At 32.5% G+C, this 25,149-nt stretch overlaps 1 protein-coding gene across 1 annotated transcript; it reads left to right on the forward strand.

Moving 5' to 3' along the window:
- The first annotated feature begins 8,861 nt into the window (after positions 1-8,861).
- Positions 8,862-12,805, forward strand: LOC143056592 (uncharacterized). Its single transcript, XM_076229695.1, has 3 exons — positions 8,862-9,238; positions 9,958-10,085; positions 10,945-12,805. Exons 1-3 carry the CDS (start codon positions 8,989-8,991, stop codon positions 11,941-11,943), a joined length of 1,377 nt encoding a protein of 458 aa, XP_076085810.1. The 5' UTR covers positions 8,862-8,988; the 3' UTR covers positions 11,944-12,805.
- Positions 12,806-25,149: the final 12,344 nt, after the last annotated feature.

A 25,149-nucleotide genomic window follows, 5' to 3' on the forward strand; every position in this document is an offset into this window, starting at 1 on the left:
AGAGGAGAGGAAACTAAGTTCAGATCTTTCTTTAGTGAAGCTATTAATAGTTCATGACATTATCATATAAAAAATATCTTATGTTTTTCACTAATTGAAATTGGAACAGTTTTATGGCAGCTTTAAAAAAAATAAACTTACAATACCAGCCTACCCTAGGTATTATTTCATGAATGTTTCATTCTTACTGTATAGTAAAGTGTTGCTGCTATGTGTTAAATGTAAATAAACTTGTTTAATTTTATCTTCAGTCTTTCTTTAAAACAGGATTTATCTGCCTTGTATTTTCATGGGATCAACTTAAGACTGATCACATAAATCAATAAAGATCATTTCTGACGGCTAAAGTCTTGTTATGCAGACAAAAGTTGTGTTATATATATGGCATCTAACTGAATGGTAAAATAAATGCATTGACATTTTTTTATCCACTGCAATAAGTGTAAATAAAGGCAACAGTAGTATACTGCTGTTCGAAACTCATAAATCAATAGAAAAAAATAAAATCTGGGTTACAAACTAAAACTGAGGAAAACGCTTTAATATAAGAGAACAACGACACAACATTAAAATACAACGGTGGGTAAGCTATCATTAGTATATTTGAATAAATACACACTTGAAATCTTTTTGCAGAATTGATAATTGACCATAAAATGCCTATTTTCTTTGAAAAATTGTTAACAAAGTATATTTTTGTCTTGCCTGTGATGAAAGTCACAACAGGCAAGACATTTATGACAATCCAGCAGCTGGAACAGTTTTATATTTTGATAAAAGGCTTTTATTTCAAGAGGAAGAAAAGCTTTGAAGTTATATTTTGCATAAAGATTGCCTGTTGTCTAATGTTTCCATCTAGAATATGGCAGGTGAAATGGACTCTACTGTATTTTTGTCCATCTGATGAGTTAAGTCTTTTTCAACTGATTTTTAGGCAGTTAAGCTGCCTTATGCGAGCACCCTGGATTTGTGTGCTACCCAATAAATGCTGAAATATGTGCCATTGTTATCATCTTGCTGGCTACTGTATTATTTATAACTTATTGGACAGTTTTTTCATACTTTTCATTCTGGATTACAAAAAATATGACCAGAAAAACCTTAAATGATCGTCGATTTTCCCAAAAGTTTTAAAGTTGCACATAGGAAGTAGAGCACATTAGAAATCCTTATGTAGTTTATTATCCCCTGAGCTTTTGGCTAAGATGTCAAAGAACAAATGTATGAAATATTTAATCGCCGAAAATCTCTGAAGACAAGTAGTTAAGATTTCCCTAATTGCAAAAGTCGTAGGAATATTGTTTGTCGTCAATACGTAGTCAACTACGTATGTATGATACGTCAGTAGTCTATTATATAAGTTCAACTGATCACGTTGTTGGCGGCAATTTTGAATTAGAAAACGAAAATTTCGTATCTTTTCAATTTGGACGCAAGGTTTCAAATTAGCGATGGTCCGAGGTCTGCGACCTTCCAATTTTGCAGTCAGACTTTCTACTTGGTTACTAGCTACGCCCGACGGACCTTGAAAGAAAATAAAAAAATAACTTTGCAAACATTTTTATCAAAGTTTCCTAATAAAGATCAATAAACGATCTCAAACTTTTTTTTATCTTTACCATTCATGAGAGCGATGTTCAATTTGTTCAACCGCTAGCTTTATACAGAAAATCTCTGATTAATAATGTGTAAATCCGAGTAAAATCGTATCTCACTCTCTGTCAAAAACAACATTGAAAATAAAATGGCTGCCGCGAGATTACAATATCGGATCCGATTCCGGAAGCGGATAAGGGTAATCGCGGGTTTTGGCTATTTTAAACTAGAAAATCCAGACAGGTGACAAAATAAATCTATGCATGATGAATAAATATAAACACTAGAATTGAAAACCAAAAGATATATGCTGAGACTACTATAACAAAGTAGTGTCAGACATATATATAAAAGAAAGAAAAAGCAGAAAATATTTTGTACATCAATTTTAATGTCAAAATCAAATACAATGTGACAGTGGTAACAGTTTATCTAACAGTTTATTTTTTTTTATCAGTGATAAATGTTGGTTATGCATGTTAAATGTTTTTTAAGTTAAACATATTACTGCAATTTCAAGGGGTATTTTTTTCTTCTCAGTTTTGATAGGTCAGTTAAAATAGCTGGAAGTTTCTTATATAAAAAAAAGATGTGGTATGATTGCCAATGAGACAACTATCCATAACAGACCAAAATGAAATATAGGGGAAGTCCCTGTGGTCACCCTACCCCTCATGTTTAAGAACTTTGAAACAGTTGGGATCAACAACTCTAAATTAAATGAAATATAGGGGGAGTCCCTACAGTCACCTGATTGAGAAATTGGAAACAGTCGAGATCCCCACCTTTAAATTAAACCATATATATTCATGTATGAGAACTAATCAAATGAAATATAGGGAGAGTCCTTAGGGTGACCCTACCCACTCCTGTTTGATAACTTAGAAACAGATGAGATCCCCACTCTTCAACCATATATATTCAAGTATTGGACAATATAACAAATCAAATTAAATAAAGGGGAAGTCACTGGGATCCCCCACCCCCTCCTGTTTGAAAACTTGATAACGTTCGAGATCCCCACCAATAAACTATATATATTCATGTATGGGACAATATAAAAAATCAAATGAAAATTAGGGGTAGTCCCTAGGGTCACCCCACACCCTCTTGTGTGTGTTTTGAGAAGTTGTAAAAGATTGAGATACATACCAACGCCTAAACCATATTCATTCCTGCTTGTAATTTCAAAAAAGATTGAATGAAATACAAGGTCAATCTCATAGGTGACACATATGCATATCACTTTGCTAGACCCTAACACCTGTCATTTTATTACAAACTTTAAGACATCATGGACTTGGGGTGAAGGTGGGAGTCATTTACATTTATCAGTCAGACCTCATCATTGATCCCTGTAGTAGTAAACATTTGTCTGATTTGTGTCTCATAACTTTTGTACTGTACAACACAAACTCAGTTTTTGTTTCCAGGGAAGCAAGTCCATTCATACTTTTACAAGCTTTTACTAAAGTCAACTAATACGAAAAATTATGATCAAGTAGAAGAACTGCAATCATTGCAAATTTGTACCACTGCTGACTCATTAAAGACTCATGACCATTTGTGGTCATGTGCGTTGCTATTGAAAACCTTGATAAAATATGAATTATTTGCCTTAATGTTTAATTCATTAAATGAACATAAATGTACAATTATATATGAATGTTTGTTCTTTTTAATCTTTAAAAAAAAAGTTGAAGCAACATTACCACAGTTTTCATAATTATGTTTGCTTTGTTTTTTGGTTAACTGCCTACAGTGCTTACAGCGCTTTGATTATAGTTTGTTCTTATGTTGTACTGTTATACCACTGTCCCAGGTTACATTATTTATGTATGTGCCTGTCCCAAGTCAGGAGCCTGTAATTCAGTGGTTGTCGTTTGTTTATGTGTTACATATTTGTTTTTCGTTCATCTTTTTACAGAAATAAGGCTGTTAGTTTTCTTGTTTGAATTGTTTTACATTGCTCACTATGCGGTATGAGCTTTGCTCATTGTTGAAGGCCTTACAGTGACATATAGTTGTTAATGTCTGTGTTATTTTGGTCTTTTGTGGATAGTTGTCTCATTGGCAATCACACCACATCTTCTTTTTTATATATTCATTGTCATTGTTGAATAATGCTTTTAAGTCAAATCTAACTTTTAGTAAGTGAATCAGTTTCTCAGTAACTATCAGTTATAGGTTAATAAAATGAATTGGTGTAACAAACCTCATCAGAAATACCATGTTTTTTGAATGGTTGAGTATGTCAATTGGACATTAGGTGTTGGTCAATATTTTACAATCTTGTTGAGACTTGACACCAACTGTGGTAGTTCAGAGCCCACAGGCTGATTTTTAAAGTCCCCATTCTCTTCATTTTTATGGTTCACAATAGTTTCTCTTCCATCAAAGTTTTATTTTGTTAATTTCTAGGCTTCTGGTTACAAACCTTAATAATGGTGCCACATGTCTTTTTTAATTTGTCACATTGCTTGCATTGTTTTACCTGAAGGTTGCACTTTTGTAAATTCAGCTGTTTTACAAACCACTACTCTTTTAGGAAGATATCAAATATTCATAGATATTTGTTTTCTTTCACCTACTGTCTCCCAGATATGAATTCCTATGTTTCATCTTGTAGTAAATACCTTTGAAATGTTACCAGTATAAATACACAAGAATAGTGGCCAAATTGAAGGAGTTGTAGTACAGAGTTTTATCATAAGTTTAACTCTTAGAAGTTCAGGTCAAATAAAGTTGAATATCTGACGCACAGCACTATATTTTGTCCTTTGCAAAAAATAGTAGTACATATGAGCTTTCTGATCATGAACAAGCTTCTGTCCAAGTTTGATACAAATCAGGGATATTTTTTACAACACATCATAGTAAAAGTGTTACAATTTTAGTGGTAAAAGGAGTTCGTATAGGAAATTGGATTATCTATATTTACAGAAGTGCAACCTGTAGATAGATAGGATAATACATTTCTTGTTGATTTGGTCTTTAAAGGAAAGTTGTCACGTGGAAGTTGATACATCAATATGCCAACAGATGAGTATAAAATATATTGAAGTATATTCTGTCAAATCAGTATCTTTTTGTCAAACACATTCGCGTGAAGCTTTATTCAATACTCCTTTTCAAAACTTTATATTTTCCTGTACAACCACTGTTACAAACCCTCATTCAAACCAAAACAATTTTACAGCTACTATATACTGGATACGGATACTGCCAGTGCAAGGCTTTTAAGACCGGTTTGCAATGGAAAAGATGAAAAAAAAATTTGAATTTTCTTTTGCAAACAAAAGTCTAATGCAACTAATTTTTCCATTACAAACAAATGTTGTTGGATCTTAATATGAACGAATTCAAGTCTAAATCTCCTGGTTGTACCAATGCTAGTTCCCTGTGTAATCGGGTTGGTCACGTTATTACGGGCGACCTGATCATTTTCTCTTTATAGATTTTATATTGTGTTATCTAAAGACCCGAAATATCATAAGCCTAAAGTCATCAATTGGAAATGCAACTTCAAAATACTAATGGATTTAGTCGAGGATTATGCCAGACAATGGGCTAAACGCGGAAAAGATGACATATATACCCAGTCCGAATGGGTAGATGATTTCAGGTCGTTGATACAAATCAGAAATGAGAAAAATCGAATTGGCCAATTATTACACCTGCTACATCGATCGATAACCAAAGATAATATTATGAACCTGTCCTACAAACATACAGATTAAGTCCGAAAATCATTATTTTTGTATAATTCACTTTACATTAACTGCTTGTTAAATGAATTAGTTATTGAATATTCACTAGAAAACTCAACATATACTCCAACGACACGTCCTGAAAAGTCAGGTCTGTTCTATATTACTTTAGAATTTCAATCACTGATAAAGAACTGGATCTTCTTTCACTGATAAAGAACTGGATCTTCAATCACTGACAAAGAACTGGATCTTCCTTCACTGATAAAGAACTTGATCTTCCTTCACTGTATATGTTCTTAAAAGTATCGTGATATTGGTGAGTCATCCAAGTGCTCAACGAAAACTCTTTCTTAAATATAAACATCAATTGTATCAGCTATCCAGGTCGGGCTCTGGCTATGTATTGGCTTCCGAAGCTACACAAAACCCCTTACAAATATAGATTTATTTCGTCTTCAAGCCATTGTTCAACTACTAAATTGTCTATTCTTCTTACCAGCACACTTGGTACAATTAAAAACCTGATAATATATTGTTCAAATAAGGCCTTCGAAAATAGTGGAATAAATTACTTTTGGAGTGTCAAGAACTCGTTGGAAGTACTTGATAAATTGCATGCTTATATTGGTGATTTTTAATCTGTTCAAAGTTTTGATTTTTCTACCCTGTATACCACATTGCCTCACATTCTCATTAAGAAAAAATTCACACACCTAATTAAATGGGCATTCAAAAAATCAAAATGTGAATATATATGTTCAAACTCTTTTAGGTCATTTTTTAGTAGCAATAAACAAAAAAACTATGTTAATTGGACATGCTTTGATACTATATATGCCCTTGAATTTTTACTAGATAACATTTTTGTTCGCTTTGGGGATTCCGTATATCGTCAGATTATCGGAATTCCAATGGGGACTAACTGTGCACCACTTATTGCGGACCTGTTTTTGTACTGTTATGAGTTACAATTTATGACAAAAAAAAGCAAATACCCATCGAAACAACATCTGATAAACAAATTTAATAATACTTTAGATATTTGGATGATATTTTGGCTCTCAATAATCACGACTTCAGTATGTATATTAATGCAATTTATCCTGTTGAACTTACTTTAAATAAAGCTAATACTAACAATGACCACTGCCCTTTTCTCGATCTTGATATCTATATCACTAATGGAAAGCTGAATACTAAAATTTATGATAAAAGGGATGATTTTTCATTTCCTATCGTTAATTATCCGTTTTTAGATGGTGACGTTCCCTTGTCACCATCTTACGGTGTTTATATATCTCAACTTGTACGATTCGCTCGTGTATGTAACAATGTTTTAGATTTTAACGAGAGAAATTTATGTATTACTGAAAAATTATTACACCAGGGTTTTCGATATCACAAACTAGTCAAAACATTTACTAAATTTTATCATCGGTATAAAGACATCATTCGTAAATATAGCTCAACATGCAGACTTCTATTACGTTCAGGTATTTCACATCCAATTTTTTATGGAAATATTCTTTATAAAGCACAAAGGTGTCAGTATTCACCTCAGAAACTTACAAAACCTTTGAATAGACTTATTAAGAAGGGATATAATTACGATACTGGTGTCAAGTCATTAAAGATTGCATATTTTGGCGTTAATATTGAGTCACTGATAAGGTCTTTGCATCGGAACTAAACACATTTATTTTAAAAACAGTTGTTGGCATGACACGGGTTATGTTCTTCTCATATATGTTATGATGGTATGATACTAAACCCCTAACGGGAAGGATTGTGCCTGATGTTCATATGATGAAATCATAATCTTTCAGTCAGTTTAATTGAAGTCTGGAGCTGGCATGTCAGTTAACTGCTAGTAGTCTGTTGCTATTTATGTATTATTGTCATTTTGTTTATTTTCTTTGGTTACATCTCCTGACATCAGACTCGGACTTCTCTTGAACTGAATTTTAATGTGCGTATTGTTATGCGTTTACTTTTCTATATTGGTTAGAGGTATAGGGGGAGGGTTGAGATCTCACAAACATGTTTAACCCCGCCGCATTTTTGCGCCTGTCCCAAGTCAGGAACCTCTGGCCTTTGTTAGTCTTGTATTATTTTAATTTTAGTTTCTTGTGTACAATTTGGAAATTAGTATGGCGTTCATTATCACTAGACTAGTATATATTTGTTTATGGGCCAGCTGAGGGACGCCTCCGGGTGCGGGAATTTCTCGCTACATTGAAGACCTGTTGGTGACCCTCTGCTGTTGTTTTTTATTTGGTCGGGTTGTTGTCTCTTTGACACATTCCCCATTTCCATTCTCAATTTTATCTAAAATTGTAAAACTTACTACTCTTGACGCGGCATGAATCCTGATTAAATATTTAAATTCTAAAGATCTGTTTGGGTACATACAAAATACAACACAGATCTTTTTCCTATTGCAATTGTATTAAAAGAGGGACGAAAGATACCAAAGAGACAGTTAAACTCATAAATCTAAAACAAACTGACAATGCCAAGGCTAAAAATGAAAACGACAAACAGAAAAACAATAGTACACATGACACAAGATATAAAACTAAAGAATAAACAACACGAACCCCGTTTTACTTTTTTTAACCCTTACACAAGAACTTCCCATTAAAAATTAAAAGGCAAATTAAAAGAATCGGTTCTTGTGCTTTTTTTCATACACAATTGGCCAACATAGATAGAAGTATCTTCTTATGGAGGGATAAATCGTACTTTGTACAAAATCCCTCTGATTCAAACAAAAAGTTCTCTGAAACTGACACGAATTTATTGACAACATATTTGGTTCGTTTTGAGGACGGGTTTTACAATAAACATTAGGCATTCCCATAATAAACAACTTTGCTACTTTCTTGCCGACTTATTCCTTGTTTTCATCTGAGTTCACTTCTTACAGGAGATTCCAGCAGCGACTGCATATGGAGTATGTATATCCCAGTCGATGTGGTATTCCAGAGCTTGCATTTCCCATCATGATTTCTTTGATAGAGGTTTGCTGCTTACAATGAAGCTATCGAACCAAGAGTTCTAAGGGGAGAATGCGAAAAATTCCCTTCAAAAATTGACCGTGTTACTGATGAAACAGGATGAGTTTGAATATCTTTTATCTCTCTTTTAAAAGGAATATGATCTGTTATGTCAGTTTCAGATGCTATCCGGGGTAAAAGTTCAATTTTGTTTACAGTAACAGTAATAGTTTATAAAATACGCACTCCTAACTGTATAAAGGAAACCAGTACTTACTGTTAAATAGCTATGATGACATACATTTGACAATCCTTGTCTATCCTTTTCAAATTACGTAGGAAATGTGCGATGGTTTATTTTTGCAGTATAATTATAATTATTGGTATCTGCAAAATAAATAATTTCAAAAAATGAATAATAATAATAATAACTCTGGGTTGTAAAAATAAAAATAAAGAATAACATTTGATCATTCCTTCCTATTTTGTAAATGTACATTTTTGTTATAATAACAATATTATCCTAAACACTTCCGCATCTTGTACTTGACAGCAATATAACCGGGGATGAACGACCCACTTCATTCTTACGAAAACCTACTTAGCTAGTTGGTTAAAACTTTTACGTAGATTGTTTTCGATTTAAATATTTCAAATATAATCCTTGTTGATCATTGGAGATGACTCCTTTAGGAACTGTACTTTTCATTGCGGGTTTTTCAAAAGTCTTGTGTATTTGTGATCGCAACAATGGTCCAGTCGGTGAACCAGAATGTGTTCGATTGAACGGTTACAATGGGAAGCAATGGGCAACTTGTTTAACAGATGATTATATACAGTCTAATTCATTTGGAACCATAAAGTGTGAGGATAGACAGACCAAATATTGTTATTACCAGTGTATGGTGGAGTTGCACGGAATGAATGATGGTATGAATATTTCAAAATTAAAAGGAAATGAAGAGAAAACTTTCTTTTCAGCAAACATTTCCCGTCTAGTAAATATATCAAGAACACCAAAGTGAATATAGCACTTACTTTTTCAGATGATTGATTTTAGTTTATAAATGATAACAGCATATATTAGAACTATGATTACTATTCCCTTGATTTATAACGTTTGATTATACTAGTTTTTATGGACTTCTCCTGAGTGAATATACTTTGAAGTTCTGTATTTTGTTTTCTGGTCTGTGTGTCCATCCGTTCGTCCGTCTGTCCCGCTTCAGGTTAAAGGTTTTGGTCGAGGTAGTTTTTGATGAAGTTGAAGTCCAATCAACTTGAAACTTAGTAAAAATGTTCCCTATGATATGATCTTTCTTATTGTAATGCCAAATTAGAGATTTCATCCCATTTTCACGGTCCACTGAACATGGAAAACGACAGTGCAGATGGAGGATCCGTGTACTTTGGACACATTCTTGTTTATGCACTACTTTCAGCTTTGATAAGCATAGATTTTGCTCCAAAATTGTTATTGACCTCATTCGAGACAGAGTGATACGAAACTTAACTGAGATCTGCTATCAAGGCACTTTTATCAAACAACGAGACAACATTAAGACATATTAATATCGATATCAACATTATTAAACATTGATTCAATGAAAATTAAAATATTCATTCTGTAAACTTTATTTTTCTCGAAGGACTAGTGACGCAGGACTGTAGCTGTAATGAGTTGACCAAGCACAACATCTCGATACAAACTGATTTGCCTTCCTGGTGTCTGAGTCCATCCCTTGATGATTGTAGATGGATTGGGGAATGTCTACAGGTAAGTAATGTCATAAACATTAGACTATTTTGACATGAGAAGGCATTATATTCATCAATATCTTTAAACCGAAAGTAAGCGCGATGTAAATTGTTGACCAATATAATGCCTACCCATGTTTGAATTAGCATGGGCATGGCGCGAAAGAAGTATTTCTTAGGTGTATTACTTAACTGTGAAATTTCAATATTGTTTTAAACTGTATGAAACTACATGTTAAATAGACCTCAAAATTGCGGCCAACAGGGTATTCTATGTAACCCGGATTTATTTTCGCTTAATCGATTTTTGTCTATTGAACATTGTTATACTACTGTTACCTTTATTTTTATCAAACCAAACTGTGCAGTTACAACTTTCGGCCCCACTTCCCTGAGAATTTTAGAAAAGAAAACATATTCAATGACATAGAAATCGCTTTCCATCTCCTGAAATAAAAGTGAAATCCTATAAATCAAATTTGTACGCGTTTAATGAAATATGAAAATGGGAAACAAAATGCGTACGTTGTCTTAAATTAATCGACAGACGTGAGGTGGAATTACCCAAGGTATACCATCATAGTTTGTGCTTCTAGTATAAAACCATAGTTTATAGTTAACTAATTTGAGATGAATGAACTCGTGAATTAAACCATCTGATTAATGGCAACTGATTACAAAGCTTATCAAAACTAATGTTTGAATTTGGGTCCTATTTGGAATTATCTTCGTTTTGAATTGTATAGTGAAGAAGAGATATGCAAGAGGAATATACACAACATGGGTAAAACACAATAAATCAACTATTGTTTGCTACCAGCAAAGAGAAAAATGGAACAATAAACTTTCGACAAATAACTGTTTTTTTTCGTTTTCAGAAACGTTACAGATGCACTGGATATTTAGGGAAATCAGATGCAATGGAATTTACACAAAAGGTATGCCAAGCATATTCATTCCACTACCAACGGTTCTCACTAGAAGGGGGGAAATGGTTGAATGGTGTTAGAAAATGTCTACAATCAAAACTTGTTCCATTTCTTCGACCATGGATGAAAGCAACATGCAACACGATAAACTTACGAGCGCTGCAGTCTCAGTATCAATGCCTTAACGTTCCTGGCATAGGACTGCCATCGATATGCAATATAACCAGTGAAGATCGGTGGTCTTTGTTTTGGACTCTACACGAAATAATTGAAGACAATGTAATAAATTACTACAGTTTATTAAATTTGTTAACTGCAATTTTATCTTGTGAAAAGCATATGTACAAACCTGATACATTAGAACTTATGAAATATCAGGTCAACCAAAAACGATTTTTTTCCAACAAGTTTGAACCAACAGAATATGATAAATACGATATTTCAAAAAAAGTAACGAAATTTATCTCTAGGGAAATGAAATGGCAGGAGACTGGGATATCTTGCTATGCTTTTGTTGAAGGGGTTCCGGTCCAAACGATGACGAACAATGTTATATGGAACGTCAGTATAATAATAACTTCAAAATCTGAATATGACTTAAATGACCACAAATCTGTTCCCCAAAACTTATCAAATGAGGTAAGACAAATTTTGGAGCGCATTCAGAGGAAGGATATACCAAACACTACCAATAGACTGACATTTGAGTTTTTCTATTACTGCGAGTCATTTAACTGTTCACAACCGTTGAAAAGTGAAGAGATTTATAACCAGAGGACATCTGCAGAATCAATAGCGACAGCAGTTACCTACCTGGCTTATGTTGGAGGCATTGTAATCCTTATCATTATAGCTGGAGTTGCAATCAAGAAGTTTAAAAAAAATAGACTTTCACAAAATCATAATCAAACAAAATTCATAGCAGTAATTGCAAGAGTTAAATCGTGACATTTAGCGATTTTGTGATAATTATTTCCTATAATTTAGCGCCAATATATTTCACGAAAAGTTTTTGAGATATTGGTAAAGGAGAACGAGGAATAGTCCGCTTTGTTATTTAAATTGTAAATTGAAAGAGTTGTCCCACTTTTGCACAAAAACACGGCTAACAAAAAAGATATTCATTTTAGTGAATTTATGTTTCTTTTTTCTTGCAAACCTATTCTATTTTCTTTTCTAAATGCAATTTCAAATATTCACTTTATATGATTTACAAGTATAAGGCAGACACACATATTAAAATTTTGTAAAGCGAAATGTTTAAAATAATATCTGGAGATGTAAGTTTAAAGACAAGACATTTCCATAACAAACAGAGTGAAGATCATTACTTTAAGGTGGTACCCAACACTTGCACTACAATACGTTTGGCTCGTTTAATTTTCATAAAATTTTATCAAAGTACTTACTTTGACCCTTTAACAAAAATATAAAAATTTCAAAAATTTTGAACCAACCGTTTTGTCAGAAAAATTACACTTGTTATATAGCAGTTTGACAAACACCAATTTTGATCATTGAGAAGCTTAATATTCCTTTTACAGCACAACGTAATTAAAACGTTTAGCTGACTTTACTGAGTTATCTCCCTGTAGTGTTAGGTACCACCTTAAGGAAGTCATGACTTGGCTTAATGTAAGAACACAAATTTGTATCATATAGGATGATCCAACATAATGTAAAGGCTTTTCTTATCATTCAAATAAAGAGATATGTCCTCATTACTAACGAAACTTATAACTCTGGTCTCATCTTAACTTATATCAGTACTTATTGATGTAGTATAATTTAATAAAAGATGATGAATTATCTTGTTCCTTCTAGATTTTGGCAACACACCATAAGCGTAATAAGTTTTATATCAGTAGATACTCTGGATAATATATCGATATAGGAAGATGTGGTATGAGTGCCAATGAGACAACTCTCCACCCAAGTAACAATTTATAAAAATAAACCATTATAGGTCAAGGTACGACCTTCAACACAGAGCCTTGGCTCACATCAAACAGCAAGCTATAAAAGGCCCCAAAAATTACTAGTGTAAAACCATTCAAACGGGAAAACCAACAGTATAATCTATACAAAAAACGAGAAACGAGAAACACTTATGAACCACATTAACAGACGACAACCACTGAACATCAGATTCCTTACTTAGGATAGGTGCAAACAATTGCAGCGGGATAAAAACACTTAAAAGAAGGAATGTCACCGGGCGTTTATGAATCTTGTTGGGATCTAAATATTTCAATGTATTTTCTGTCTCAGATCTAAACAAAACCGGGTGCTACCAGTCACTACACCCTTAAAACATTATATTGCGTTTCAAGATGTCAAATACAGACGCCTTTGTCCTTATGTAGTCAGGTTAATAACGGAAAGCCTGACCGAAATTAATAATGGGTGACATGTTTGAAAAGAAATATGTGTATATGCAAGTTATAAATAAATCATAACATACATCTTAATTTCAGTTGCAAGAAAGACTAGATTTCTTTTATTCCTTGAGACGAACAAAATTTGAACCAACCATCTTTTGTTATTGATATCCATATGAATAAAAGAAGACGAAAGATATTATTCAATGAGACAGCAACCCAACGACAAAAATAAAATAAAACCTATCTTTATTTCCTCTTATATCATCAATTTTATGTAGATCGCCTCATTAAAACTTTGATCTTAGATAACAGATATTTTATTGCACTGACAGTCTGTGCAACAAATATATTATACATCTTTTGATGTTAAATATTGATTGAACCATGTTGATACTGCTTTACTGGCTTAATTATATAAAGGTAATCTATAGTGATTACAATGTACTTCAAAAGAATGTCAAAGAGGGACGAAAGATACCAAAGGGACAGTCAAACTCATAAATCGAAAATAAACTGACAACGCCTGGCTAGAAATGAAAGAAGACAAACAGACAAACAATCGATGACTAACATTCATAAAACGTCAATACTAATTAAAACAAAAAACTGAGAGAGTTTCATGAACCCCAAAAAAGAAGCCAGACCGGATGCGTCGACAGGTTCGACATCTGCCTCTGTGTGTACCACCCTCTAAAAATTCAATGCTCAGTCCAATACTCTAAGATCTTCTCGAAGTTAAAAATATAAGATCGCCAACACATGCTTGCTGTTAGATTTGAAATGTAATTCCAAATTGTTGGGTTTCTTTTATTTATTATTACTGAATTTATTCATTTCATTTATGATACTTGTAGATACTATTTTTGTGTATTTGCGCATATGTAACGTTGCGGTCATGAACATTTTAATATTTCCCGTTTTTTAAGTTTTATGACGTTTCGCTTTTGACGTACGTAACGTTGTCTAGTTTTTATTCATTGCTAGTTATTTGATATTCGGAGACACATCATTATTTTATAGAGAGATCATAATCGGTAAGAGATAATTATTGTACATTTTTAAGAACAATATTTATTTAAAGAAGAAATATTAAGAATTGTAAAAGTATTTATAAATTAATATCTGTTCTAATTAACCTTTTCATTTAACAAGTTAATTATGAAGCGTGAAAGAAAGTGAATCATATTGTTTGATTAGTATTATGCCTCTAGTGTTTTAAGTTATATTTTAACTTACGTGTATTTGTATTTTATTGTAGAGAATCGGTTGTTATGATATAGTATATGAAGCCAAAATTATATGCAGTTTTGAAGAATAAAGATACTTATAGACCGCATACTCGACTTATCGCCTTATTTGATGTCTTTGATGTGACCTATTTAGTTAAACATGACATATCGTACCGGGGTTTAAATTTAAGATTTTGACTGTAAAACTTATGAAGTGCCAATTGAGGTATTTCGTTTTCATAACTCTGTTGGAGCAGTTTGTTATGAAAGGCGAACTCCTCTTTTAACAAAGTTCGAAGTTATTAATGCCTCACGACGTGTAATTTGGTATGTTATTGATGAGAAATTGAAAGTTTTTCTTCTCCATCTGGGTCAATAGTTATCAAAGGTACCAGGATTATAATTTAGTACGCCAGACGCGTGTTTAGTCGACATAAGGCTCATCAGTGACGCTCATATCAAAATATTTATAAAGCCAAACAAGTACAAAGTTGAAGAGCATTGAGGATCCAAAATTCCAAAAAGTCAATATCGACGTAAAGATCAAGATATGGTGCACATTTATTCTTTTGGTAATATCATTAATCTGAAGTTCACTGAGTAATATGATATTTAAGTACATCGTCAATATATCTTTAAGTGAAAGAAAAGTAGGAGTGCACAATAAGAACCCATTGGAATACCTGGCTGTTGAAAAATTAACGCACCAAACTCAGTTAACTCGTGGTCGGTCGCACAACCAGCATTTTGATGAGTTCATATTGGGTGTATTTCAAAACCTAAACAGAGGAATTGACATCTACGAGTTTGTTTTCTAGAATTTGAACAAATCTGTTAACTAGACGATTGAATTAATATCTTTAAATTGGCCATAGAAAAAAGCATAGACAAATCAAACGTTTTGATATAACTGCAAAATTGTATAGGTTATGATTTAAGATTTAAGAGTAGATTGGTAAAATTTTTGACGCCACTGTTAAATTATACCTACTTATGTTATTTGTGAAAGTCATCGTAATAGTTGTAAGAACTTCAGAAACATGTTTGGTCAAGAATGACGATCTGGGAAAAAAGTAAAATCACAAAAATACTGAACTCAGAGGAAAATCAAATCGGAAAGTCCCTAATCACATGACAAAATCAAATGACAAAACACATCAAAAACGAATGGACAAGAACTGTCATATTTATGACTTGGTACAGACATTTTCAAATGTAGAAAATGGTGGATTAAACCTGGTTTGATAGCGCTAAACCTCTCACTTTGTTGACAGTCTAATCAAATTCGTTATACTTACAATGATGCGTGAAATAAACAGACATATTTAAGTATATCGTTCTTTAAAAAAAGTTTTAGATATCTAGTATAAGGACGTCAGATATTTAGGGTCATTTTTAATGTTTAGTCAAAAATAGAAAAGGACGTATTTGTGGTTTTCTAAAGTCTCCTCTGTCGCTTATGCATAGTTATCAAAGGTACCAGGCTTATAATTTGATAGTCAGACGCGCGTTTCGTCTACGTAAGACTCACCAGTGATCCTCAGATCAAAAGAGTTAGAAAGCCAAACAAGTACAAAGTTAAAGAGCATTGAGGACTCAAAATTCAAAACAGTTGTGCCAGATCAAGACTGTCCGCCATCAATGTCAACAATATAGATAATTGTGTTATCTAAAAGGAATCAAGATATAGATTTGGAAAACAATACAGAGAGGTATGACGGCTGTTTCACCATCAACCAAGTTTGGCCCGACTAGGGGTTTTCAAATATGACCATAACCAAAAATAGACTTCAAATACCAGCCTACCCTTGGTGTTATTTCATGAATGTTTCATTCTTGCTCTACAGTGAAATGTTGCTGCTATGTGTTAAATGTAATTAAACTTGTTTAATTTTATCTTCAGTCTTCCTTTAGAATTGAAAAAGTAATATCACAAAAATACTGAACTCCGAGGAAAATCCAAATTGAAATTTCCCTAATCAAATGGAAAAATCGAAAGCTCAAACACATCAAAAGAATGGACAACAACTGTCACATTTCTGACTTAGTACATGCAGTTTCTTATGTAAAGAAAGGTGAATCAAACCTGGTTTTATAGCTAACTAAACCTCTCACTTGTGTCACATCAAATTCCATTATATTGACAATGATGTGTGAACAAAACAAACACATACTAGGTGAAAATGCAAAAAACAAGGGTACAACAGTCAACAGTGTGTTATAATCTTAATCACTATAAAAACCAACAAATATGTAACAAAGAAGCACAAAAAGGCATATAGACAAAGCACATTAGCCAAAATAAAAGACAGGAATACAAAAAGTTACAATAGTACAATTACATAATGACGGGATGTATTAGTACAGAGCCACATCATTTTGTATCAAAGAAAGACAAAAAGTCATATAGACAAGCACATTAGCAAAATTGAAAGACAAGATTACAAAAATGATCATAGAACAATAAATGATGGGATTTATAAGTACATAGTCACTTCATATGGATTTCACCAAAAATAGACTAATATTCATGAAGACAAATAAAAGAATACTATGACATGATATTAAGATGATACACAACGTCAGTAACCAGAATCTATACTTCAAGACCCTTTGTGTATTATTTGTGAACTTCAAGTTGATACGAAATATTTATCAACATTTACCAACCAATTATTATCAGGGGATCGACTTATCAACTGATCGAATAAGTAGAAAGTAGAATGGTATACTGAAGTAGTCTTTGATCTAAGGTTTGTGTATTTGGCTTGAATGTATAATAACTTAAGGAAAAACAAAAAACTTTATCATATCTTAAATATTGAAATAAAAAGGAGGGTAGTCACTTTCCATTTAAGCCAAAAATCAAATGTCACAAATGGCATGTGTTAGCTGCTGTTAATTGAAATAATACCTATGGAAGAGGTTTTGACAGATTCAAGTCAAAATGTTTGATGTTTTTGAGATATTAAGTATGAAGTTTAATAGGATTGAGGACCCACAATTCTGAAAGGTGTTCCCAAATACAGCTAAGGTAATCTAGTCCTGGGGAAAATGATCATTTTCATATTTGTTAACATATTATCATTGATCACCATCACAGACGAACATTCTCTCGCAAAACAAACTTCAGTGCTGTGAGTTTTTTCCCCTCTTGAATAAGCTTCCTAGATCTATTTTAAATGCATTAGTCTTTGTTTAGAGACTTTGAAAATAGTGACCTTTTAATAATCACAGGGAGAACAGCAACAGGCGTCAATATTACCATGAAATATCATATTTTGAAAGCATAGTGAATGTATATCTCAATGAATGTGTTTGTAGATAGATGTTTTTGTGTTCTGTTAAATTGTTCCTTTTACAATTGTTACACGATGATGACTGCTGTACCCATATTTTGACTATTTTATTTATTATGTCTGTTTAGTTCACGCAACATTGTAAATATAACGAAATTTGATGAGACTGTCATCAAAGTGAGAGCGCTATAAAACCAGGTTTAATCCACCATTTTCTACATTTAAAAATGCCTGTACCAAGTCAGGATGATGACAGTTCTTGTCCATTCGTTTTTGATGTGTTTTGTCATTTGATTTTGCCATGTCATTATGGACTTTCCGAATTAGATTTTCCTCTGAGTTCAGTATTTTTGTGATTTTACTTTTGTCTAATATAAATAAAGCAACTAAATCAATTAAACTGTTAAGATAGGTTCTACACATTTCAATAGATCTAAGGATTGAACATAATTTTCTAATCGACTTGAATGGATAATCGGCTAAACTGTACTGTCAACTTATTCAAAATCTCGTATCTCAAATATAAGCAGCAGCAACGTAGACTAACTTGATATTTATCTTACGAATGATACCCAAGAAAATTATGTCTATGGGGGTCTGCTTTTCATGAAAATGACCTACATTTCATGCTTTATTGTCTTTGGTTAAGTTTTGTATGTAGGCTCATTTAACAGAACCCTATAGTGATATATCACGACTTCAGTATTATTTGTATTACATGTAACACATAGCTTATCGACAATTGGAGTATTAATTAAAATGAACAATCAATTTATTTATTTCTCTGTTTATGATTAAAATTTCTACATTGGTGCTGATGTCAAATGTCTGGAGCATATATTGCATTGTTTTTCCATCCTTGTTGAGTCAGGTATTAAGCGTTTAGCTTAGAGGGAAAAATGTTCTAAGTCAAACTTTCAGAATAAGTATTGGTAAGAAGTAAAATCATAAAAATACTGAACTTTAAGGAAAATTCAAAACTGAAAGTCCCTTGTCAAATGGCATTTCAAAAGCTCAAACACATTAAACGAATGGACAACTATGTCATATATAAAGGCAACAGTAGTATACCACTGTTCAAAATTCATAAATCGATAGAGAAAAAACAAATCCGGTTTATAAACTAAAACTGAGGGAAACGTATCAAATATAAGAGAACTACGACACAACCGAGACACAACACCGAAATGTAACACACACAGAAACGAACTACAATGTAACAATGGCCATTTTCCTGACTTGGTTCAGGGCATTTCATGAAAAAATGGTGGGTTGAACCTTGTTTTGTGGCATGCCAAACCTCCTGCTTTAATAGCAGTGTTAATTATAACATTAAAATGAAAACACTACACAGCAGGGCTACAATAAATAAATGGGAGAAAATATAGGACAGAGAAACAAGCGAATAATAGCCATCAAAAGGTAACATAAATATTTTTATACGCCAGACGCGCGCTACGTCCACACAAAACTATGCTCAGATGAAAAAAGTTTGAACGCCATAACAACTACAAAATTGAAGATCGCCGAGGACCGGACTTGGTACAGGCATTTTCTTACGTAGAAAATGATGGATTAAACCTGGTTTTATAGCTAGCTTAACCTCTCCCTTGTGTGACGGTCGTATAAATTATATCATGTTGAAAACGATTTGTGAATCAATGAAAGCAATGCAAGTAAATGTACATATTTTAATAATCATTTCTGTTGTTATGCAGGTTGTGAAATAATGAATAATATATGTATATTGTGCCTCCGACATTATTCAAAAACAAGGCATTCGTTTTTCAAGCATTTGACAAAGACATTTCCTGTTTTTCCATGTGTTATGGACGTTTAAGTATGATTCCTCTATCGTCAACCAGTTACGGAACAAAGAAATCTGTAACTGTTTAAGTTTTTCTTCAATCAGGGTGTCAACTAACTCCTGAAATATAAAACGGCTTGTAATTGATACAATTTTCCATTGAAGTTGAATGTGTAAGAATCAACAAATATATTACGTACTTCACAAAATGGTGTAAATATTTACTGTATACGGAAAAATCAATATTTGTTCATTGCCAAGAATTACTAATAAAAGAAAAGAAAAACTGATTACCATTGATGGATGTAAATGCAGATTATACAACAATAAAACACATCTAAATAAGATTTTACAACTAAGTATGGACATTTCTAAATTTAAGGATTACAGAAAATTTGGAAGGCTAGGATAATTTAATTTCTATAATATAAAATGCATTTGTATATAAATACAAAAAGGTTATGCAAATTCGTTTCTTAAGTATTGTAGACGCTTATTAAATATTGAGATGTCACTGCCAATACGCGTATAAATAGAATAAAATATAAACATTTCATACGATATACGATAATCAACAATTGAAAAGAAAAGTAGTCCGTCTTTTTGTAAACACTCTCATTAGAATATTACCGATATCAAAGTGTGTTTTTTTCTTAAAATGTTGTGTACCAAGTCTGGAATATGGTAGTTGTTTTCTACAGTCCGTTTCTATGTATGTTGACGTTGTTTTCGTTGTTCTTCAGTGTTTCTGTTATTCCGTTATTTTTCCTTTTGTATTTTTTTTACGTAATTGGGTGATAAAGATTTTAATTGCATTATCAATTTCAGTTCACCCCTCAAGCAAATATCAAATTGGGTTTTTAACCACTAAGCTCCTTTATGTATTGGGTTTTTTCATCAACACAGTATTGAATATTCAGGCATGTTATAATCACATTATATCAACCTCAGATGTTTTTCCATCTTAAATAAATGCTAGCTGTTTTATTTAGTTTATTCACTGATGAGCAATTGTAAATTTTATTTATGTCCTGTTTTAAACGTTCTTCCAGTTTTTTTTATTTTCTCACAACTTATATAAACTGCAGCTGGTGTCACTAGTTGGACAGTAACTAATTACCTTTCTAGATCCCATATGATCACCCTACAGTTTAGTTGGGGTAGGCGTGGGCCGGCTAAGTGTTTAGATTTTTATGTGAAATTTAGGTGCTGTAAGAAAGTTTTGCCAGTACTTTCACCTATTTGCCAGACCTTCTTTTTAAAAAATAAATAATTAGTAGTTCCCAGATTTGAGATATACCTTTCACTTTTTCCAACTAAATTCGTTTTTGACGTTACCCCGTGTTTATCTTTCTAGCAATGTTCTCGTTAAGGTATGCAAACACGCACGTGCGTTTGATGGATGCTTCATAAAACACTAGCTGAGTTTTGTTATTATCATAACTTTCCCTAAGCTATCAAAATTAAGATGAAAACATGCGGATATTTACTTTCGTTTTATATCATTGTATGTTATGATGAGTCCCGAGCAATTCGAAAAAATATGACAACATGACACACGCTAATTGGATAAACGCCGAGAAGATCGAAATCTTTTCATATTCACGTGTACCTGTTGAGCAACGGAAAATTCCAACAGGGACCCATTTCAGCTACTTGATGCAGGGCTCTATTTTTAGAACGATAGGACATTTTCAATTATAAATATTATAAAATAGATTTACGCTATGACTGTAATCAGATAAGGGTAAATAACGCAAACGATAGCGAGTAAAAGCGTTAAGAACTCATAGTTTTGGCATACAATTGGGTTTTCCTTTGAATTAATTGGGTTATTCAACCCGGCAATGGGCAATTGCAGTGGGTTTTTAATTATTTTTATTACGTGATCATGCACGCAAATACGCAGCTTATCTTGAGCGGCCGCCTATCGAATTATGACAATTGAACAGTGGTAAACTATACTGTTGCCTTTATCTATCTAACAAGGATAACAATCCCTTTAATAGTTATCAAAGGCACCAGGATTATAATTTAGTACGCCAGACGCGCGTTTCGTCTACATAAGACTCATCAGTGACGCTCATATCAAAATATTTATAAAGCCAAACAAGTACAAAGTTGAAGAGCATTGAGGATCCAAAATTCCAAAAAATTGTGCCAAATACGGCTAAGGATGTAGAAAGAATAGCACAGATTGGTATAAAACCCATGAAAGATATCTTTTTTATAATTTGTTATACCACACACGTTTTTTTCGTAAACTTAACACTCACCAAAGGAGCGCGAATTTAAGTCAGAAAAGTTGTGCCGGATACCGTTTAGGAAATTAATGCCTGCTGTAACATCCTAAGGCTTATTGTAGACAAAAAAAAAGGTATTTTTTTCAAGGAAACAGAACGATATCAGAACTGCATTGAAATGAATAAACTCATCATAGATACCAGGATTAAATATTGTATTTACGCCAAACGCGCGTTTCGTCTACAAAAGACTCATCAATGACGCTCGAATCTAAAAACGTTTAAAAGGCCAAATAAAGTATTAAGTTGAAGAGCATTGAGGACCAAAGTTCCGAAAAGTTTTGCCAAATAGAGCTAAGGTGGTCTATTTGTGAGGTAAAAAAACCTTAGTATTTCAAAAATTCAAAATTCAAAACGACAAATCCAAAATAATTAAGCGAAGACCTAAAAGGTGTTTTGCACTAATTTAGCATTGCAAAGTACCCCTACTAATGCTTATGTCTCTTGAGGAAAAGTAAAATTTGCCCAAGAGACTAAAAGTGGGGAGAAACGAACGATCTGAAATGACGGATAAAATCAGCTAATTTACGTTGCAGATGAACAGTTGCAGAGATTATAATATCTTCAATTAATAATCAAACGCTTTGCATAAGAATTCACCTTTCGCTCGATGCAACGATGAACTTGAATGAATTAGATTATGAAATACCGAAAAATAAATCAATGACTCAAATGCTTTGTTTCTTAAATAATGGAGAATGGTGCTTAGCATTCAAATACTTATAGTATAGGAAATATAGCTTTTAGAAATGGGAAAACATCTTTGAACTACTCCATAATGTAAGTTTCACAAACCTCATTATGTTTTATAACTTCAATGGAAAATTCAGAGATTTGTGAAGACATGTATGACTAGAGAAAAGGGTTGCAACTTGTGACCATACAATGTTAGGTTTTCCATTTGTTGAAGATGCACCAAATGTGTGTGTGAATAATTAAACTATGTATATGAAATAGGCATGCATTCGTTTTTAAACATCTTAACTACTTGAGATGTAAGCGATAATTACAATGAAATTGAGAATGGAAATGGGGAATATGTCAAAATAAACTCATCACTAATACAGGGATTGAAATTTTGTATTTGTGACAGGTGCGTTCCGTCTAAAAAAGATTCACCAGTGACACTCGAATCATAAAAAGTTAAAAAGGTAAAATAAGATCAAAGTTGAAGAGCATTGAGGACCAAAAGTTCCTAAAATTTTACAGCTAAGGTAATCCATTCCTGAGGTGGAAAAAGCCAAAAAGTGAATGGATGAGCTTGAACTTTTTCTTGCAGTAATAGTCTGCTGTTGGCTAGTGTGTTCAATTTTACTGTCTGATATTTTTTTTATATTTCTTATAATCCTATTAATGTCAATAATATGTAAGATATATATATCCTAGGAGTTATCGGTTAAATTCGCACAACGCGTGTTTTAAGTGATATCGTTACAACACCCATACCTTTCTCCTTTCTTCGTCATAATTCGTCCTTCTTTCTAATAATATGCATAAGTATTCCTACAAAGCAAGATAAGTACATACGCTTAACTATATCATTTAAAATAAGGCTTCTTTTGTGTAAACAAAATTATTTATTCAATAACGACCCTACATTTCGTTTAATGAGATACATTATGCACTGGTTTGTTTTAATCGTCTATACATTGTAAAAGGTAAACCAGAATTACCATGTGGCCAGTCCGGTTTTCGGATGTTACATTATGGCTAAAATATGTTTACACAATTCTTTTAAATTGGGCGATTTCAATTTAAACTTGACATAGTTTGAAGACTGTATATTGACTGTACATGTAACATAAGAAATACATGCTTCATAAAACTAAAAGAGTCAATTTTGTGCATTTCATGTTTTAATTTAAAAAAAAAAAAAGAGACTCTTATTTCCGTGCTCAGATTCTAAAATATGTTTTCGAAATTAAGGATGTTAGTTAATCTGTTTTGAAACAACTAGCTTTCTAAAAGACTGTTATAAACTAATAGTATATAAATAAAGGAACTTTAAAGGAAAAAAAACCCAAAAAATGAATGGTCAGTGTGTTTACGAGATAAGATCAATTGAAAATTTGGTCGGAAATTATTCATTCTAAACTTTATAATAATTTAACACTTTTCATTCAAAAATTATAAAAAAAACTAGAATTTTATTGCATTTTCAAACATGACCTTTTAAACTATATGTAAAAATATTATGAAAAGAAAAGTAGAGGTTAGCGGGGATTTTTTTTCTGGCACAACATAGACAAAACCAAAGGATTCCCAATATCTGGCAAAAATTCAAAAACCAGAGGAGCGAACATCCTTCAATCCAAGAATTCAAGTAACTTATTAATTGTGTTTTATTATTACTTTTTTATACTTTTATAGACTACTGAACAACATTACACTACTGTTGCCCTTATTTACAAATGGAGTGTGACACACATTGCCAATTACATTTCTTCAAACTGCATACACCTTCTGAATTTGATGAAAGATCCAAAAGCAACCTTTAACTTTTATTAATCTTGCTAGAAGTCCTATAAATTTGACATAAAAATGCTACTTTTAACATAATATCTCATATCAAATTAACAGGAAATAGCAAAAAAATGGTCATGCAATGTATGCGTTTTGATAATGCAATATAACAATTTATATTTTTATAACAATTTTCAATCATCGACACATTCACATTATAATGCTGTTGTTTGGTTTCTATGTATGATGACTTTTGTTTTTGTTGCAGTTAAAGTCATAAGAAACCTCAAATTAAAAAAAAATGCATATGCTTTTTATAGCTAAATGGATAGTTTTCATTATACAACTTATGTACATATACTTTTTTCTGGGGAAAATTCTTTAATTTGTCCACATTTATAAGAAGTTAACTTATTTTTAATTGCTTGCTTCCAGGAAGCAATTCGCCGACATATTTTCCGTATGCACAGTGACCCGAGCGTAACCCTCCTCGTAAAAATCCGGTGATCGCAATACGCATGAATCTGTCATTGAAATAAACAAATATCTGATTATACATGTCAAACACGTGCCCAATACCCATGCTTTTTGTGATTAGTTTACTATAAGGTGACAATCGGTAAAACTCGGCTTCAAAACACGGCATTTAATGAGCAGCCATATTTGTTA

Source organism: Mytilus galloprovincialis, chromosome 1, assembly GCF_965363235.1.
Source record: "Mytilus galloprovincialis chromosome 1, xbMytGall1.hap1.1, whole genome shotgun sequence".
Classification (NCBI taxonomy): domain Eukaryota; kingdom Metazoa; phylum Mollusca; class Bivalvia; order Mytilida; family Mytilidae; genus Mytilus; species Mytilus galloprovincialis.

What these genes read in the sequence shown, in the direction of transcription:
- LOC143056592 (XM_076229695.1), top strand. Translation starts at nt 8,989, where the DNA reads ATGACTCCTTTAGGAACTGTACTTTTCATTGCGGGTTTTTCAAAAGTC. An exon ending in GTTGCACGGAATGAATGATG is followed by an intron (nt 9,239 to 9,957) that starts GTATGAATATTT and finishes TTTTTCTCGAAG; the next exon opens with GACTAGTGACGCAGGACTGT. An exon ending in GGATTGGGGAATGTCTACAG is followed by an intron (nt 10,086 to 10,944) that starts GTAAGTAATGTC and finishes TTTCGTTTTCAG; the next exon opens with AAACGTTACAGATGCACTGG.